The sequence below is a fragment of the Ochotona curzoniae genome, unplaced genomic scaffold (assembly GCF_017591425.1).
Source record: "Ochotona curzoniae isolate NIBS_2020 unplaced genomic scaffold, NIBS_Ocur_1.0 scaffold_4506, whole genome shotgun sequence".
Lineage (NCBI taxonomy): Eukaryota > Metazoa > Chordata > Mammalia > Lagomorpha > Ochotonidae > Ochotona > Ochotona curzoniae.
In genome coordinates this window covers 70,139,472-70,161,056 of record NW_024467119.1, presented here as the reverse complement: position 1 = coordinate 70,161,056, position 21,585 = coordinate 70,139,472, and the positions used below count along the sequence as shown (strand labels likewise).

At 37.8% G+C, this 21,585-nt stretch overlaps 1 protein-coding gene across 3 annotated transcripts in view; it reads left to right on the top strand.

Moving 5' to 3' along the window:
- The window catches only part of INPP4B (inositol polyphosphate-4-phosphatase type II B), a 377,559-nt gene that overhangs the window by 158,857 nt on the left and 197,117 nt on the right, over window positions 1-21,585 (top strand). For all 3 annotated transcript variants that reach the window (XM_040967293.1, XM_040967292.1, XM_040967290.1), the window contains exons 7-8: window positions 3,190-3,301; window positions 7,257-7,329. In XM_040967293.1, coding sequence (XP_040823227.1) covers window positions 3,190-3,301; window positions 7,257-7,329 — 185 coding nt within the window. The remainder of the gene's footprint in view (window positions 1-3,189; window positions 3,302-7,256; window positions 7,330-21,585) is intronic.

Genomic DNA, 21,585 nt, shown 5'->3' with positions numbered 1-21,585 from the left:
TACTATAGTGTATAAGAACCTCCACTTTCTCCACAATGTTGCCAAAATCTCTTGCTCTCTGCTTTTTGGATAAAAGTAATCTGACAGGAGCAAGGCAATATCTCATTGTGGTTTTGATTTGCAGTTCTCTGGTAGCTAGGGATGCTCAACATTTTTTTTCATATATTCACTTCTTGGATATTTGTACTTCTCTTGACTACTGCTTATTAAAATCTGTTGCCCATTTCTTAAATGGGTGAGATGAATGGTTGTTGTTGGTTTGAGTTTTTTGACTTGCATATATATATTCTGGATATTAATCCTTTGTCAGATAAATAGCTTGCAGATTTTGTTTTTGTTCTATTGAATGTCTCTTCACTTTATTGTTTCTTTTTGTGTGTAAAAGTATCTTCATCTAATATAACCTCATGTCTCCAGTTTTAGTTTTATTGCCTGTACTTTGGAAGTCCTATCCAAGAAGTCTTCATCTTCACAAATGCCTTTAAGTGTTTCCACTACATTTTCTTCTAGGAACAATATAATCTCAGGACTTAAATTTAGATCTTTGATTTTTATTTATGGAGAGAGGTGAGGGTATGATTTCATTCCTTTATTTATGTGCAACCAGCTTTACCAGCCTCATTTAGTGAAGAGATTATCCCAGCTCCAATGAATGGTCTGGGCACATTTGTCAAAAACCAGTTCCTGTATATACATGGATTAATTTGGGGACTCTCTCAGTTATAAACATTTTAAACCCTTTCTTTGAGAGGGTTATTTTAGTTTATTACAGGTAATCAGTCTCATGAAAGGAAATCTTTAAGTTTTAGGAAAAAAATCTATATGGGTGTCATATGATGCTCTAATTCTTGATTAGCTAGAATTGTTCAAAGTAGTTAGATCAACTGAGGTAAGCCATGTTAAGCTTCAGCTTTGGATGCCAATAGCCTGTATCAGAGTGTGTGTTTGAATCCTGGCTGTTTTCTTTTTGACCTACCTTCCTGTGAAAGCATCTGATAAGGCAAAAGAAGATCAGTATGTTTGGTCTTTCGCCATTCATGTGGGAGAATAAGATGGTGTTCCTGCTCCTGGCTTCAGCTTGGCCTAGTATATGCTGTTGCAGTCATTTTTGTAATGAACTAGCAAATAGAAGATCTACTCTCTGGGTTTTTTTTTAACCTCTCTCATTTTTACTATGAATTTCAAATATATAAATAAGTAAACTTTAATCTCTTAAAAATGTAACTTTAAAGATGTGTTTGAATTTGTACCTTTCATGATTTTAGAAAAAGTAATTGTCATGATTTTGTAAGATAATCATGATTCCTTTTCATACAATTATTTATTAAAGCAATTTTTCCATCATTTCAAAATAACTTATTATCTTAAAATGTTTTCAAGAAGATTTACTAATTTATTTGAAAGGGAGAGTAACAGAGATAGAGGGAGTGTTGAACAAAGAAATGAACCCCTTGGTACATTTACCTGATGGCTGCTAGAGGCAGGACTTGACCAGGCCAAAATCAGGAGACTGTAACTCCACCTAGGTCCCCCACATGGGTCTTATGGGTCTGAGCACTTGAGCCATCTTTTGCTGATTTCCAGGTAAATTAGCAGGGAGCTGAATTGCAAATGGAGCATACAGAACCTGAACAAATGCAAGCAATGCGGGCTATGGCTTAATCAACTGTGCTACAATGGTAGCTCTGTGTTCATTATTTTAATTGATATTTTTGAACTAATTTTCCTGTCCCTCTTTTCTATCACTTAGAACCATACAATAGGAGCAGTTACAAGCATTTTGTTGAAATAGGACAACACAGGTATTAATATTAAAGTTTAAAACAAATTTGAAGAAACAGTAGAACTATCCACTTCAGTACAATGTCACCTGAGCACTGTTGTCCAGTCATTTACCCTTGAGAGGTACGATCATCCACATGCCTGTGGTGTTCTACTACCTATTTCACAGTGAGGCTCCAGGGAAACATATGCATTATAGTGTTTATGATGGCATAACGCAGTCATTTATTTTGTAGAGTTTGTCTTACAGAAAAAGAAACCTGAAGCGTGATGGCTGGTATTTTCACTTTTAGAATTTCCTGTTATTTGTTAGCCATAACATGCTTATGGTTATGAAACCAATAATAAAATCTATAGAAACAAAAATGATGATCATCATCATTAAATGCAGACAAATTGATCAAATGACAAATAGACATGAAAGATACAGAAACCTGGATTTGCTGCTTTATCACCTTGATGGCATCCCTCCATAACTTTAGCATTCAGTTTCATTACATAAGAAAATAATAGGTTACGCGAACTGAGACCTAGGATTCTGTTCTGCTTTATATTTATGCAAAATTACGTTGGATATGAGAGAATCCTCTTTATCTGCTCACTTAGAGACATTAAATTAGGGGAAAGATATAATCAGTTTGTATCCAGTGGCCCAAACAGAACAAAATAAATATGCTTGTGGGCTTTCCTGTTTTATCCGCTTGTAGTTTCTGTGATATGCATGTGCAATATTTTACATGGTTACTATACAAAGCTATGGTTATACTTTCCTAGAATTTGATGGTTGGTAAGTTATGAAATCTTTTTTCCCCTGGAGGTTATTTCTGAAAGTCTTTAATATCTTTGTTTTATCAGTGTGTAAGAAACATATGTATATGTATTTTAAATTTTCATTTATAAAATTGGTTACAAATAGGGAGCAAGATGAGTAAACAAAGATTTTTACTGGTTAATCCCTAAATTTCCAAGGAAACCAAGTTTGTGCCATCTGGAATCCAACAGCGCAGAACTCAGTCTCTCTCTGATGTGGGTAACAGGGAATCAAGCACTTGAGCTGTGACCTACTGTCTCTCAGGGTGCGCATTATTAGGAAGGAAGATCTGAGCTGAATTCTTATCTGGACGTTTTGATGTAAGATGTTCAGTGTCTTAAGTGTCATTAAACAGTGAGCATACTCCACTCAGTATTTTTTGGTAGTCATTGTTTATAGTTAACTTTTATTTGAAATGGAAACAATGCAGCAATAGCATTATTCAAACATTCTCTTTGTTTTAAGCAGATATTTTAATTTAAATTGAATGGAGCAAATAGCAATGTTAATGGTTTTCAAAAGCCCAAGCATCCTCATCATGCTTTGAGAGAGGTTTTTTTTTTAACCTTTTTGTTTTTTTCTGTTTCTGCGTATAGAACTTCAGATGGTGGCAAAGTGGTTGGCACCATAGAAGTCAGTGTCGTGAAGATGGGGGAGACTGAAGATGGAGAAACTGACCACATTACAACAGATATGCAGGGACAAAAGGTAGGTTCTCAGCCAGCTCAAGGCACAAACTAAATTAAAAACAATCAGCTTTGCCAGATGCCTTTTCTCCTGACACTCTGAGGGTTTGCAAGTCACATTACTCATAAGGTAAATGAAGCACAATGTGTGTGTTTCATCTCCTGGATGAGAGGGTCTATTTGCAAGGAACTGTGCAAAGCTGTGCATCATTCAGAGATACCTTTCCCTTTGCTGCCAACTGCCTTATTCATACTGCTTCTTCCAATTTGGAACAAAAATATTGATCGTTTTGCATTCTGATAATAAGCTGCATGGGTTAAGAGAAGACTCAGAGAGTGATATTACCAAAAGTAACCTACTCTTCAACTCCAAAGGCTATGTTGGTTTGCAGTTTTAGTTTGGATTTAATTTTTATATGAAATCCAGTAGATTAAACAAGAACTTTTTTGCCTTATGTACTTAGTGAAAGGTAGGAAATATATAGAGCAAGGAGCTGGTGCGCGATCTGAACGAGTGAAATGACAGCTAGAACAAAAGCAGTTTTTATGAATCCTGAGATGAAGTCTCAATGCATGTAAATAGGGAGCCAGGAACTTTTGCTTTCTATAGTAGAGAAAAATCTCCATGTAAACAAGAGTCTAAATTCCTTTCTTAGGATATAATTACCTGTTGTATTGAGACAATAGAGGTTCAGGGGACAGACATCTCTGGTTATGAAGCTGAGTTTACTTTTCCACTGCAAGTACTAAGTTTGTATTAATGAGAAAGAAAAGAAAGAAAGAAAGAGAGAGAGAGAGAGAGAAAGAAAGAAGGAAGAAAGGAAGGAATGAAAGAAAAGAAAGAAAAGAAAAGAAAGAAAATAAAGAGAAAGAAAGAAAGAAAGGAAGGAAGAAAGGAAAGAAGGAAGGAAGGAAGGAGGAAAGGAAGAAATAGCAGTGCTTTTTAGGACTTAGTTTCTGGTGAGTGCTCCTCATCTTTTGCCTGTCTGAATTTCGGTAATTATGAAACAGCTACACACTATAGGCCATTCGGCTAGCACTTAACTAAGTTTACCTTTCAAAATGCTTTTTTCTTGCCCTAGAATAGCCTAAGTAGTTCTAGTTGTTCTCTACTACCTGAAGCCTTTACTTTATATATAACCCTCCCTAATCTCCCCTGGGAATGACTACGTCATGAAAGCATCCGTGGAGTCGCAAAGTAAATGTGATTACTTGCAAATGTCAGGGTCAGGTGAAGTTCTGCAGCAGAATCTGTTTAGTATTGCGCATTCAAGACCCCCGTGTTAGCCCTAGTTTACTACAGTCTAAGCTTGTTCCTTTAGAGGACTCATCTTTGATGTCATCACATGAATTCTTGTTTCCAGACTGAGGAAAGATTTGGGTTCTAACTTGATCCTAACAGTAGAAGCAGGCGAGCCCTCATTCCTGTAACAGTGTGCTGGGAGATTAGGAACAGAACCATTTTCCGTTTCAGAAGAGAATTACTTTGTCTAACACAGGAAATCTATTACCAGCCACCTTCTCATCCTACTTTTATAGCTTGTCCCCTGCTTGATCCTGAATTAGGTCGCTATTATGAGGTAGTATGCTTTAAAACATTCTCTTTTCATAACCATAGAGGTAAGGAATGTGCCCAACAAAGTCTTCCATAATATTGCTGGCTTAATGATGTGTATGCAAAAAGACTTAAGTGAACTATTTTGGAAATAGAAGATGCCAGTAGCAATATATGCCACATATAATTTAAAAGTGGACTAAAATGGTAAACACACAAAGCATTGTTGGCATCAGCTTAGCACTGAGTATATTCTTAGTGAGCTCTGTGAATTTTTAATATTACCATAAACTTTTTTGGTAAACTCTTATATAGACTCAGTAACTGAAGAGTATTTAGTGAGGAATATTTAAAAAGTTATGCTGAGGTAAATATAAAAAGAGGTATGTGAAAATATCTTTGTCTCAGTGTTATTCCAAGTGTGGTCAGAATCATCTGGGGTATTTCTCTTTTTAAGAATGATTTTATTTATTTGAAAGACAGAGAGAGAGTGGGAATGTGTGTGTGTGTGTGTGTGTGTGTGTGTGTGAGAGAGAGAGAGAGAGAGACAGAGAGAGAAAGGCATTTCATTTGCAGTTTAACTCCCCAAATGACTGCAGTAGTCGCTACTGGATCAGGTTGTAGCCAGGAGCAAGAGCTCCTTCCAGATTTCCCAAGTGGGTTCAGGGGCCCAACAACTTGGACCTTCCTGCATTGCTTTCCCAGGTATATTAGCAGGGAACTTAATTGCTGAATTGGAAGTGGATCATCCAGGACTTAAACCAGTGCTGGTAAGTGATGCCAGTGCCACAAGAGTGAGTTCAGCCAGCCCCTAGGATATTTTCTTTACAATTCTGATTTGCAGGATCCTTTCTGTAGATCTGCAAAATAAAAATATGTATAAGTACATTAACACAATCTATTACTAATGGTGGGTTGGACCTGGCATACGTGAAAAGTATCTGAAATAGTTTATTCTTCTTACTGGTTTGGGGAGAAATGACTATACCTACCCTGAACATGAAATCATATGCGGTGAGAGAAACACATGCTATATATTACATAGATTTGAAGCAGGCAAGAGAATAATACTTTGATTAATCAGCTTGGGCTGCCCTGAGGAAATACCAAAGACTGTGCAGATGGAATAGCAGGCATTTATTTTCTCAGAGTTACCGAGGCTAATATGTCGCAGATCAAAGTGCAAGTCAATTCCTAGTGAATAATTAATTCATGTTCATGTGCTGTAGTAACTATACATTATGTGCTTTTCATTTGTGCGTTATGGACCTAAATCTTGAGAATATTCTGGTTGTTATGATTTAAAATATAATGAAATTACAAAAATAAAAACACTATTTAGAAAAAAAAAACCCTAATCTCTGCCTTCTGAGTACCCTCAGGATCCATATTTCCCCAAAGGGCTACTGTCTCAGGAAGAAAGGGCAGTCACAGAATATCAACACCTTCTAGAAATAGCTCCAGTGATCACTGTGTGGCCTAGGGCATGACACCACCTGGCATTGTCTCTGAAGCAAAGTCATGCAGGTACTGGAGGGTGATTTTGTTTTGCTTCCATTTGGATGTTTATAGCTGGTGCCTTTGCCTGGAAAATTTACTCTCTTCCTACTGATTTCCCCCAACTCCTTTAAGTAAAACAAGGAGGAGACTTCCTTGAAAAAACAAATCCTCTATCAAAATCTGCCTAGGTGAACATAAACCACTAATCAATGTACTGAAGCCAGGAGAGTTTTGTTTTCTCTGTTAGTACTGGTTCTCATAGACAGCTGGAGGAAGACACCTGGGTTGGTGATGGACTGCCTAGGCTTGCCTGTCTGACCATTCCCTGGGAACAGGCCCAGCGGCTGTTTTGTCTCTTCTTTCTGCTCAGAGAAGGGTCAATCAACTTATCTAGAAATGGTTCTTAAACCTAAGAGCAAAAGTTTGTATTGTCTCGCTGTAGATTGAAATTTCATTTTACCATATATAATAATTTCTTTTGACACATTTACTCTTTTATTTAATGTTACCTTAACTTTGGAAGATATTAGCTCTCTGGTAATCCAAAATCGGTCAATGTGATAGAAATGCTAAGTGGTTCCGTTTGTTAAGATGAAGGTACTGTACTCAGAACAGATCACTAACAGGTTAGAGATAGTCTTTCTCCTTTTTAAATTTATTCCCTCAGTATCTTTTAACTACAACTATAATATGTCCTATAATGATCTAATACATATATAGTTTGTATAGATATAACTATATAATCACAAATTAATCAAGTTTCATAGTAAGATAAGCCTGAAAACAGTTTGACCAAAAGATTTTCTTAAAACATTTTGCAACTATGCATGGAGTAGTATATTTTGTGAAAAAACGGAGTTCATTTCTCATTTTGAATTTTTTCAAGTAGTATGCAATTATTTTTTCTTTTATTCTTTCCTAGTGTCCCCTGGTATGGGAAAGTACATCCCCAGAAAGTGTGTGCGGAAAAGATAACTTGCCTTTTTTGAATACAGGTATGTAACTCAGTTTTGAATACTGCTGTTATAGTTTCATGTGAACATAAAATTTAACATTCTGTGAGCACACTATTGAACCTGCACAGTATTTGTGAATACCATTTACATATAACTGATAAGTCACAAGAAGCCAGAGAAATGAAAGAATATTGTGCATTTCCATGGAAAAGATAGATGCTTTAGCTGTATAGCAAAGCAAATTCCCTTTAGCTGCTGAATTATGATACTAAAAAGAGAAAATAAAAATTAAAAGGTAAAAGATGGAAATGTGAAATTCTTATTTACATTTCCTAATTATGTGCATTGTTGATAACTACAATCCTTGAATAGGGAAAATCAAGAGCTGTATTTGTACATTTCTGGGTGTACTCATGTGTATTGTGTTTCTCATAGTAATGTATTCAAATTTCAACAAGCGACTATACAATGTTATTAATGCATTTAAGAATAAACATAAGATATATGACATTTAAATTATTTGTGCTGGTTTTCATATATGATTAAGTTTTGAATGCTAAATTATGTAACCGTTAATAATAGTAAATAATGATTATGATGGTGCTAGGAATATGCTAAATGCCTCATAACCTTGCCTTAGCCAGTCCTGTGACTTACACTATAAGGAAGTTACTACCAGTATCTGCATTTTACAGATAAGAAAATTGTTCAGTAGTGGGTCTGGAATTTGACAAATTTTCATTTCTAGACCTTCGATCATAAATATCAGACTCTATTTTTATAAATTATTACACTGATGCCATAGTAAGATAAATCTTACTATATTTTCCTGAATTACTGTAGTCTATGGTTAAGCAGTGACATAGCTAGGATTATGAGATTATTGAATAATACAAAACTTGAAATCCTTACTAATATGTAACCCCTTAATTATTATTAGTTTTCTTTTTGCCAGGAAGCTAAGAATAGAGACTATGGAAGAACAGGAATTCCTATGTTTATACACATAAAGATAAAAATGTTAGTTTAAAAATATATAAATAAAACTTGCCTACTTATGCAGAATGAGAGATCATCTGAAGTACAGTGATTATTCAGCATATAAGCAAATGCCAAGTAATTCTTTTTTAACTATAATTATTTTTATTTTTGATGACTTTTACATAGATGATGAGGCTGATAATGGTGAAGGGCTACTGGAAGGAGGGTGACACCATTATTTCCACATTCTTTTTTTTTTCCTTCCTGTATCTGGGGGAAGATGGGAGATAAGGAGAGAAACCCCACCAAGCCTCCCAAATACCTGTATACCCTGGGGTAGAGGACAATTATTGGACACCAGCCCAGGTGTGCTGATGTGGGTCATGCTATGAGGGTCCTGCTCAAGAAGTTTCATTAGTTGGACAGATCTAAATTACTGCTGATCTCTCCACTCCAAGCATGATGAAATCTCTCCAGAATCCCCTGGTTGATATAAGCTACTTTAGAGTCTCCATTTGCCTAGGTACTCACTGCCAACACTTGGCTGGGGTAGTTGATCAATTTGTTCTATCTTCTGTCCTCTGTTGTGATACCAATTATCCTCTGCAGACTCCAATGTACTGCCATATCAGTCATATACATCAGGATATGCTGTTCACTGCTCTAAGCCACTGAGGAGGCTCAGCTTTGACACATGCACTCCAGAGTCAGACCATGGAGCCTCAATTCTCTCCATGATTGGGGTTCTGAGTCTGGCAATTCAGATGAGGATATCCCCAAAGAAATTTCATCTGAGGTGATGCCAGACCTGTGTGTGTGTGTGTGTGTGTGTGTGTGTGTGTGTGTGTGTGTGTGTGTGTGTTTCAATTCAGGGTATGGCACAGTTGGCCAGTCAGCTTATGAACATGCTGGTGGTTACAATTGCTGGGTCAGTTTTATCTCCAGCTCTGTCTTGTATACAAACCAATGGGTGTTGCAGCCCAGCCCAATTCTGCCCACGTTGCATCCTGGTTGGAGTGACCCTATCAGACCCACCCCCGGCCTTGGCTCTCATGCCTGCTAGTACATACAGTAGACTGGCTTGGTCTGTCCCACATCCCATTCAGCATTGAAGACTATTTCAACACAACTAGCCCCACTATCCAGCTCACACAGCTGCTGGTGGGTGCCACTCTCTCTAGCCATGCCTGCCCCAGTCCTGGTTTTCCTGCTTACCAGTCAGAGTGGCAACCCAAAAGGGAGGTGCCCACTGTTTTCCTACTCAGCCTACTCCCACTCCTGGATCTTGCACTTTCCAGGTGGTTCTACAGTTTAACTTGGCATAATTTGCCCCCATGCCAGCATCTGCCACTTGATGACATAGCAAAAATCCCAACTAGCCTACACCCACTCTGGTTTATGCCTGCACATGTAGGAATAGTCTACCCAGTCTGGCTTTCCCCTGACCCAGCTCACATGAGGCCAACAGGTGTTGTAGTCCAGTCCAGCCTGGTCTGCCCCCAACCCAATTCTCATGCTCACCAGTAGGGCTCGTGGTTCAGCAAGGGAACCCCTCACAGCCCCCCTACTTGGTTCATCTCCTCCCACCTGGGTCTTATGTGTGCTGATTGGGTGCCACAGCCAAGTCTGGCATGGCAGTATGTGCTGTACCCTGGCCAGACCTGGCCCAATCCCAATTCCAGCTCATGCTATTTGGGGCTACAGCCTAGTCCAGCGCAGCTGGACTCCAGACCCAGCCCTCTTGTAAACTGGCTTGTTGCAGTCCAACCAGGCCTGACCCACACTCCATTCTGTCTCTTGAATATCCCCAGTGGGTAATATGAACTGACCTAGTCTGTTTCACCGCCAACTTGTGCCAAATGTATGCTAGTGCATACAATTACCTGGCCTGGTCTAGGCTGCTTCCTTTCTTGGTTCTTGTGCTCACCTGCAGGGACTGTGTCCCAACAGAGAAGATTCCCAACCTCCTCCATTAGAACCTCTCCCAATGCCAGATCTAGTGCCCATCAGTGGATCTATAGGCCAGCCCTACTTAGTCCACCTCCTGCCTTACCAGGAATAGTGGCTTTTCCTGTCTGGCCTTCACCCATTCTGATTTTCACTTGTTGGTGTTACAGCCCAGTCAAGCCTGGTCTCTACCCAGACACAGCTCACACATGGCTCAGCAGGGGTAGAGACCTAGCCCAGCTTGTCCTCCACCTACCCTGATTCTCAGAAGTACCAGTGGGTGTTGGAATGAAGCACTGTCTGTGCACTGCAGACCCAGCCCACCCTTATGCCAAGGGACACTGCAGCCAAGTTCAGACCAGAAAGCAGCCCCCACTCTAGCCCTTGCACTCAACAGTGGGAACCACAACTCAGCTAGGGCATCCCCTGTGCTCCCCAACCATACCTATTCCCAGCCATAGATATTGCATGTGCCAGATGTTGCTCTGACCCACCTTGGTATAATCCCTCACCTATCTTGGCCTTTGCCTTTGGATGCTGTAGCCTGGCCTGACCCAGTCTGCTCCCAGTCTCTACTCTCTCTGATGTGTGCTGCAACATGGTCCAGCCCAGTTTACTCTCATCCCTGGCTCCTGCAAACCAGTAGGTGTGACAGCTTATCCTAGCCTGATCTGTACTCCAGCCTGCTTCCTAAACTTGTTGGTGAGCTAAGGTTTGCTCAGCCGTTTCCGGTCTGCCCCCTTCTAAAACCAACCCACATATTTGCCAACAGTTGGAACTGCCTTGCTCAGCTTGCCTGACCCTCAAGCCTGGACCACGTGTTTACTAGCAAGAGCTATGACCCACTAAGAGAGTTTTCCAAATTCCCTCACTCAGCCTACTGCTGGACCTAGATCTCACACATACCAGCAAGTGTTAGGCTCTTGCCCGGCAAAGCCTGCCCCTCCATCTCGGCCTTGTATGAGCTGGTGAATGTTGTGGCCTGGTCTACTCCACACCTTGTTTTATGATGCATATGGAAGTGCTGTAGCTTATACCTTCCCAGGCTATTCTTGGTCCTTGTACCTGTGAGTGTTGGCAGGTTCCCTAATCACACTTAGGTCAGCCTGTCACCACCCCAGCTCTTGAGCTAACCAGTGGGACTTGTATTTCCATAGGGTTTGGCCCACATATATTTTCCCACTGCCTGGCAGTGGTGGATGGCGAGCTAGGATCCCCAACAGCAAGCCTTGCCTGACATAGATTCCCCCAGCCACTGCCACATAGCTGGGAGATTTAGACATCTGTGCCTCTGCACAGACTTACGTGGACTCTGCCCATCAACATGGCCACAGGGTGCAATGTAATTCTTATATGTGTTTGTATGACTTACATGTGTATAAGATTTAGTATTGGGAGGAACAAACATTGAAGGTTGTATCCAGATGGCTGTTTTCATTTACTAGTAAGGATTCTGATAACTTACCAGTGTGGTTAAAATAACTAGATTTTGTCAAAAATTTCACACAACCAGAAATTTGACTAAATCTTTAGTCCTTTAACGTAATAATTTAATCAATTTCATTCACTTAATGTTAGTTTTTAAAAATACATTTGAATTTGACAGTAAATTCAATTTCAATATAGTTTAAATTACTCAGGTTGACATCAGAATCATCTGCACTGTAATTTTAGGATCATTTGTTAATCATTTCTTTACATGAACCTTGTGATATTTGTATGCACAATGAAAAAGACTATTTTAGCATACTAATTGGTTAAGACTTTAAAGAGAAAAAAATGACTCTATAAGCAAGCAAATATGTACAGAAGAACAAAGAGACAACATATGGGGGAATAAATCTGCACTTTTTAATGTGAGGACCATAAACCCTGTAAGTCATTTACTACACTAAATTCTACATCATGAGGTAACTATATCTACCTAGTAATAGGACAATGAAAGCTGGAATTGATGGGAGAAGTTGATTTCTGCAGATAAAATGTATTCTTATTTAGAATGTGGTATTTGGTGTAACTGCTTAGGACCCTGCATCCCATACCTGAGTTCTAGAACTGGAAGTGCTCCTGATCCCAGCTGCCCCCTGATGTGCACACTGGAAGTCAGCAGGTGGTAGTTCAGGTATTTGGGTACCAGCCACATATAAGGGAAACTGGGCTTAATTCGAGTTTCTGTCTTTAGACTGTTCTGTTGTCCTGATGAAATAAATACACAGTGGAGTAACTAATGGTTGATGATTGTGTTCCTCCTTCCATTGGAGCAGAAAATTAAATGGTCAGACTTCATTTCTTTGTATTGATTTTTTAAAATGTTTAAGTATTTATTTCCATTCATTTGAAAAGCAGTATATTGTAGAGAGGAGAAAGAGAGAGAGAGAGAGAGAGAGAAATGCAGACATAGAGCATAGTGAAGGATAGGGTAGTGGGGAGACTCCATCTGTGTCTCCCACAAGGGTGGTGGGAGCACAAGCACTTGGCCATCCAACAATGCATTGGCAGGAAGCTGGATTAAAAGTGGGTAGCTGGGATTCAAATCCTGCTCTCTGACATCAGATGGCATGGGATTGTCCCAGGCAGTGAGTAAACCTGCTGTGCCACACTGTCCATCCCTCTGATGATGCTTTTAAGTTTCCTTGGTCCACCAGTCTGGACAAGAACTAAGACACAAGGATGTTTATCACACGTTTCTCTTCAACTTGCTTATATTAGATAAAGATAAGGCTACATGAAAGTTGAATACAAAAAGCTGAGATTTTTTTTCTTAGGTTTTAAAAACTCTGAACACTATCTGTAAAATGTTTCTCTTTAACATATACACAAGTCCATTGTGCAGACATAGTCTGTGAGTCACTGGTCCACGTGTTCCTTTTTGTTTTTTATTCTATTTATTGATCTAAAATAGTTTAATATTAGCTCATAAATTCTCATGTGAAATTTTTATGTAAAAAATTCTGAAGGCAAAGGAAGCTGTTGAAATACTTCTCAAGGCTTTGTATTAATGCATTATGTAGATCTTGGTAGTCTCAAGTGAATTACAAAGTACTTATTGAATGAAAAAACGTCATATCTTATAGAAGCTGTCTGCCATTCTGTTTACATCTCCAGAGATTTCATTTATAATTCAGGAAATTCACTTGTCTATTTTAAAACTAAAAAGAAAACACATTTTGTTCTAATGTGCTATCCTTTCTTATGATGTGTTTCATTTTGCAAGTGGCATGTGTATCGCTCAGGTTCAGGGAATTGAGGGAAGGAGAAAAAGGTTGAGGAGGAAGTCGGAGACGCACCTACAGACCTGTAAAACAAAGGAAACAGTGCTTCACCTGTAAGGTGTAACAGACACACTAGAAGATGCAATGTTAGATATACAAATATTCTAGTGAGTTTGACCTTCTAACTTTATTACTCATAAATTGTTTAGACCATATACCCAACTCTTTGATTATTTACTTTTTCACTTAAGTAAAATGTTAGTTTAAAAGCTTAAACCTAGCAGGTTGGTGGATCTGTGAGGAAAAGAACTTGATTTTAAATGTAGACAGTGTAAATAATATAGTCTTTCACATGGTTGTGGAACTATTGATTCCTGCTAAGGGACAGCTTCTAAGACACCTTTATGTTGCAGCCATGCAGTCACCAGTGGGGTCTCAAAACATTAATATGGCATCATTGGACAAGCTGTCAAAAGAACAGGTGTCAAAGCCCAGGTTTGCCAACCAGCAGTGTGACCTGACAGAGTTCAACTGCTGTGTATGTTGCTTTTGTTTGTTTGTTTGATGAAGAAATTGAATTGGGAATCTTTTGGTTCTACTTTAGGCTCACAAATATTTGACATTATTTTGTTAATGTTTAGTTTAGCTTTTGCTGTTTTTTTTTTTTTAAGAATATCCTCAAGGTATTCATTCTAATCAGTTTCACATAGTCATATGTAATTTCTTTGTAACCTCTAGTTGCCTTTCTCTGGAGTTCTCATTTTTTTTCTATTGGATACTATTATTTATTTATTTATCTGGTTGCTAAATTTTGGGGTAAAATATAAGTACCAGATTAAGATTCCCTGCTCATTTTCACGTGGCTCCTTTTTTCTTGGGAATCTTTAAAGTTCTAATGAAAGGTCATTTACAATTTCTAAATACCTCCAGGTAATAGGTTGCTTTTTTTTTTTCACTTTATTACACAATTCCATAGGCTCTGGAATTCCCCAAACCCCTCCCCAACCCCTCTTCCCATATTGATTTCCTCTATAGTATTACAGCAGTACAGCTCAAAACTAGTCTTAATTCCATCATTACGTGCATAGACCACACAGAGTCCAGCATCTTATTGTCCAGATAAATTCAACAGTTTCATTGGGAAACCATCCTTGATCTGATAGCAGAGCTGGCAGAATATCATCCCCTTCAATGAAAAGCCACAACACAACTTCAACAACAGGAAGAAACATGGAAATTAACAACATCATGAAGTTAACTGACATGCTACCGAGTGACGTACTTGTTAGAAAATATGAGTTCTTATCCTCATCCTATAACTGCTTCATTGACATCTCAATTTTAGTATATGCACAACTGGCAGCTATAAACCTTGAAATGGTTATAGGGTACTATTCAGCTGTCTCATGTCTTTTTTTTCTTCATGTTTATATTTAGCAGCTTATAGTTAGTACATGTGATAGAAAATATCACTTTATGCCCGGAGCGGTAGCCTTGTGGCTAATGTCCAATCCTTGCAAGCACTGGGATCCCATGTGGGCACCAGTTTGTATCCTGAGTGCTCCATTTCCAATCCAACGTGCTTGTGGCCTGGGAAAGTAGTCGAGAATGAGACCCTGTTCCTGGCTCCTGGCTCCTGGCTTCAGATCAGCTCAGCTGTGGCCATTGTGGCCCTTGGGAAGTGAACCAACAGATGGGAGATCTTTTTCTCTGTCTCGCTTTTTCCCTGTAAATCTGACTTTCCTATAAAAATAAATAAATTTTTAAAAAATCACTTCTCTGTGGGATAGATGTTCCTATTTAAACAGGCTTAAAACAAAATAAATATTTCATTAAAACTACTATGAAATTCTTTAAGATTTTTCTGTAAAAATGAAATATTTATTTTTTATAATAACTTCTGCAAACCTCAAATACAAAAAGCTAAACTATAGAATATAACTTCAATGTTTAACCAGGGAACTTGTAGTAAATCTGCATCCTGAAACAAGATAACAGACTGCACTTTGTCAGGCATCCTACAGGATGTCTCAAGTTTTATGCTCTGCAGCATTTCTGTATAGGGGCTGACGAGGTATGTTCTTGGTATTTTCTTAAGTGTTGTGACAAAAAAGTTTTTTCACATTTCTTTGGAACATTTTTGAAATCGGTTAACTATAATTTCACAACTTAAGCAAAATAGCATCAAGTTTCAAAGCTATTTTCGTTTTGCTGTTGCTGGACCTCATCCAACAAAGATGAGCAAACCATGGTTTTTTTTTTTTTTTAATTGAGACAGAGAGAGTGAGAGAATCGTCCATCCGCTGAATTACTCCTGTGATGGCTTTCATGGCCACAGATGGAGCAACCTAAGACTGGGAGCCAGGAACTTCTCCCATGTTTTCCACATAGATGCTAGGACCCCAATCTCTGGGCCATTCTCACCTGATTTTCTCACACATTAGCAGTGGAGGAGCCGGGGACCTAAACTGGTGGTCATATTGGTTGCCAGTACCACAGGCAGAGGATTAGCCAGCTATGCCACACTATGAAATTGTCTTTTTTTTTGTTTTAATTTTAAGATTGAGCTTAAGTTATGTTTAATGCATTTTTAACATTTTTTTCACTTAAATTCTTGTTAAAAAATTGTGTTCTGCCACATTCTACCAGGGTACTTAAAAAGTTCACATGAGAATGAATTATAATTTAAGTCTTATATTGACCCTTAAAATTGGACTCTTATAATTTAAATACCATATTTATACGTAGAAGATTATATAAGGAATCCTCCTTTTATTTGTATTCGTATTAGAGAGGATAAAATAAAGTCCACATGAATGCATATTTTGAAGAAACTGAATAGATTATTAAGTTCATGAACTTTTTGAAGTATTCTTACATTGTAAATATTTGTTGGGATTTTACAATGCTATAGGCTGAATTAAACAGTAGAATAGCATTCTCATCATTATCCCATCAATGATTCAAAGTATTTTCAATGATATTAAAGAGTATTTCCCTCCTTACTCATTCATTCATTAACTCATTTTTTTGTTTGAGAAAGAGAATCTCCTATCCAAACGCCCATGACAGTTGGACCAAGCTAAGCGTAAGCTGGAGACAAAGAACTCAGTCTATCTCCTAGGCTGATGGTAGGGCCTCCCTACTTGAGCCCTCAAAGGATCTGGAATCAGGAGCAGAGCAGGAACTTGAACACAAGTATTGAATACTGGCATCCCAAACATTGTCGTAACTGTATATTGAACACTCACCTGTCTTACATGTGCTGAGTCTTGAATGAATGTCCAGGCGACCCCAAATCCATGAGATTCTAAACCCCAACCCATCCACTTCTGTTCTTTTCCTTCATGTGAGACTGTATCAATTGCTTTGCCAAATGTCAGATGATATGTTATAATAATATGCTATCTTTTGCCTGTACTAATTTGCATAGATTTTGAGTTGTGTTAGCTGTTCTTTATCTTTGAAATCTGTAGTCATGTTAGCTTAAAACAGTGGGCCAATATCCCTTTAACCTACCAGATTTTTAAAACAAGTATGATGTATTCCGTTCTCTTTAAACAAGCATATTTAAGAGGTTAAATGTCTTCACTAGTCGCTAATAACAAAATGCAAATATCTTTAAATTCTTCAGTGTTCTTTATGTTGTAGGTCTATCTCCTGTCCTACATATTTTAGGTAAAATAGGGGACAATAAGTTCATACAGAGAATTAACTTTTTCAACAAGTTTGTGAATGGGTTTCCATGGTACTCAATTTTGTCTTTATCATAATGCCTCTGCACTCTGGTCAGAAGGAGAGGTTAGTTACGTCCTTCTCTCTTATGTCACCCTTTATCAGTGAAGACAGATGTTGGTGCTATGACTGTTCTCTCCATGTGGCAAGTAATGATGGAAAACAACTGAGTGACAAGACTTTGACTTAAGCAGCTGGATCCCTCCCTTCACAAAATAGCATTCTGAGGAAGACAAGGTCTAGTCAGCAGACAACTGCTGTGTGACTGACAAAAACTATGATGGAGATTGCAGCAAATGGTCAGAGAGATGGGAAAGAGATGGTAGAGGAAATGGCAAGTTTTCTGGAAGGGTTACTGTCCAAATCCAGTTTATAGGAAGAGTACAAGTAGATATTGGAGTCAAGGGCTCCCTTGAGATACAGGGAATGCCTGAAGCAGAGGTGTACTAAAAGAAACTTGATGATTGCCGTGGACTTCAGCTCATTCCAGACTTATCAGCATGAAAGAACAATCAGCCTTTGGCTTTTCTGGTTATGTCCTTTATCGACTAAAACAAAATGAGCAAAGCTGAAGTAAATCCTTTGAGTACCCACGATGTAAACCCACATTCTTCAGTCCAAATTCACTACTCAAACAATATTAGTTATATCTTTCATTGTTATTTCTGTAGTAGTTCTCCTTATTTTGCCTTGGAATGGAAGATGGAAGGCCAGGAGCTTATGTGCTTGGCTGGATGAAGGAAGCAGCACTTGGTCAAACTTAGCTTATGTGTTATGTCATTGAATTCATTGTTTCTTTTTGGCCCAAAAAACTGTAACACAATCTGGCTTTCATAAGAAAATCTAGAGAATTGTTACTAAAAATTTCTTAAAGATTTATGTTTTCAAAGTCCTAGTTTTAAAATGTAATATCCCTGTGCTGTACTTTGGAGCTCCACTCACATATTCTTGCCCAGCCTTTTTTACATCTGTGCTTAGCATAATGTTTTCATAATTTGTGTTTAGGTTTTCTAGTTCTCATCCAATCTCAAAAAGATCCAACTGCATGTAAGATATATGTGAATCTAATATACTTGCAAACACAAATGAGAGAATGTGAGCATCTAACTGGATTGCAGAGTTACAATTATTACATGTAAGACAGTATTTGGAGAGTAAGCAATGCATGTACGTTCAGCTGAGTAATTAAACAATCATACGACTGCATAATTAAAACTACAGAGTGAATGGATTCCCTACAAGATTCTGCATCACATTTAAAGAATGATTTTCTAAGTCCTGAAGGCAATAAAGTCAGTTTCTATTTGAGTATAAAACTTGTAGTACATTCTGAAAGCAAGAAATGCATGCAAATAATCACAGTCAAGAAAAGATCCTCTGATTAAGTAAATGTTATAAGCAAATCTTCTGGAGTCAAAATTCTTTATTTCCTTATGTTTTTATCCAATCATAAATTGATAACTCCTCTCATATCTTTGTTCTATAGAAACAGACAAGAGACAACTGGCCCTGCAGTGTCTCTCTGCTTTATCTTTTCTGCCTCAGGTTGCTTGAGCAGAAACCTTATTTTGTGTGTGTGTTCCCTATTTTTGTCTCTTGAACAGTTCCTTGGCATATATACTTTGGTTAACTCAAAATTGCAACAGCTTGGCTTTTACAATTGCTGAATCCCCTGGAAAAGCAGGTGGCATACTACATGGTTATACATTATTTTACAAAGCCTCAGGAAACTAATGTAGAAATCTGACTTGTGTGGCATATTTAAAGAGGAAAAAGTTATCATTTACTTTCTGTCCTTGCATTCTTCTCAGGTGATGGGCCCCGGGAGGATGTATCAGCTGATTTTATTTGGTTTATAAATTTAAACTCAGTGTGTCATTATAAGACCATGGTGTTATTCAAAATATCCTCATTATAATTCTCTTGGTACTGTCACATGATACTTTCAGCAATTATCTGGTCAGAGCAGTGAAGATGAGAATACATAGGAAGTTGTATTTTTAAAAGACCTTGTGGAAGTCAGGGCTGTGATGTATCAGGCTAAACCTCAGCTTGGAGTGCCAGCATTTCATATGCCTGCAGGTTTGAGTCTTGGCTGCTCTACTTCTAACAACTCCTTGAGAATGTATCTGGGAAAGTAGCAAGAAGATGGCTCAAGTGCTTGGACCCCTGAACCCCTGTAGGAAACAGAGAAGCTGCTAGTTCTTGACTTTAGACTGGCCCAGCTCCAGTTATTGCATCCACTCAGGGACTGAACCAGTTGATATTAGATGCCTCTCACTCTTAGTCTATCCCTCTTTCTCTGTAACATTGCCTTTCAAATAGATAAACATAAGCATTAACAACACTTTTAATAGATGTTGTCTATTTCTTATTATTGGTTAAGCCCATTGTATGGTCAGAAAAGCATCTTCTACCTGAATAAACACTTGGCACAGTGGAGGTTGAAAGTCCAAAGTCAATTACAATGTCATTTTCTCTTTTACACAGCAAGGGTATGTGTGCCAAATCGTTAAAACTGCATCTCTGCTATGGGCAGAAGCATTAAAAAAACTTAGTAAATGATCATCATGGGTGGCCCATTGTTCAGCATTTGATGCATGAGCACCCTTTCTTTCTTTTATGTGAGGATAAAACTTCCCACCATGACCCCAGCAAGAATTTTGCATTGAGGATATTGTATGTGCTATTTTTGAAACTAGTGCAACAATAGTATTATAGTAAAAGATCAAAGCACATTTCTTCATTTTGGAAGATATAATACATTACAGAGTGTCTGTAGGTGCCTTTATTTCACACATAATAGTTGTCCAATATGGGATGCTGCTGAATCAAATTGATTTGCAAAATGATTCCATCGAGATACTGCATTTACATACTGATAAATCATATACATGATTTAATACTAACATTTGGAGATTTAAGACTCTCAATAGTTCAGAATTCATAATATAAAAAAATGATAAGATAGTTTATTGGTATGTTTTCTATAATTAGGCTGCCTGCTCCCTTTCTTATGTGTCCCACATGTTTCATTTAAAAAGAGCAGTATTTCCATAGAGTCTTTGGGTGATGTTCATCTCGTAATTAAAAAAGAATAGTAGAGGTCATTAATTAAATTAACATCTATTTCAGCTTCAGCTATTTCAACAAATATTTAATGAAAATTTATTAAGCATTAAAACAAAAAGGGTTTAAGAACTTGTTGGGAATCAAAAATGAAAATAAAGATGATATATTCTATGGCATAATTCAAAATAAATTATTTCTTCAAAAATATTTATTTGCTTGAAAAACAGAGAGAGGGGAAGGAAGAAAGAAAAAAACTAGCTTCCATCTTCTGTTGCATACCCCAAATGACATCAACAGTCCAGGCTGGACCTGCCCAAAGCCAGTAGCAGGAAGCTCCACTCCAGTCTCCTACATGGATAGCAGGACCTGAAAAAACTTGAGCCATCTTCTGCTGTCTTCCCAGGCACATTAGCAGGAAACTAGACTGGAATTAGGGTAGCCAAAGCTTGAACCAGCACTCTAATAACGGGATGCCAATTCTACAGGTGGCTTCACTTGCCATGCCACAATGCTAGCACCTCAGAATACAATTTTTTTAAGAAAAAGATTTACTAATGTACAAAAAGGAAAGTATCTGAGAATTTTAGTGTTATTTTGTACATTGAAAAATGTTGTATAGCTTTGCAAAAAAAATTGTAGTTAAAAATGGAAACATGTACATGGAATTAGTAATTGAATAAGTACTTAGGAGGAATTCAGACATTTGGAATAAGTTATTTTATTTTACCATTAAAAGATGCATTCACTCATCACTCATGAATTCATGAGGTTACATATATGATTGAACGGATTGGCTATGTTGCATTAAATGTTTACATCTAATATAAAATAATCTAATATTTTCTAACTTTAGAGACAGGACAATGCAGTGGTGGTGAAATTTTTTTATTTTTGAAAAATTTGTTAAATTAAACAAGAATGGAATTTGGGTTGTTTTTTTAATTGAGTGGTTATAGAGTCTTGCTTTTCAATGAAATAAAACAAATATGAATGTCGTATGCACCTGATATAATTGATGCAATGTAAAAGTAGCATGTGTACATTCAAAGCATGACCTTTGGACATTAAACTATTGGTTTTAAAAATATTTTCTCTCAACTCACTAGGAATACTTTGTTTTCTTCTGGATAATTTGCCCTATTGGGCAGTAAGCAATTTGTTTTATTCATGGCAGAAAGTATGTAACTGGATTGGGAGGTTTGTATCCAGTGGCTGAAGGATGAGGATGTTTGAAATTAAAGTTTCTGATGTGGCATAAATATTTGCAATTTAATATTCAGAGTGTCCCCTTAAGGAGGTCTGATGGTGGAAGAATGCAAGAATTGATCTGCATTTCAATATTCAAAAA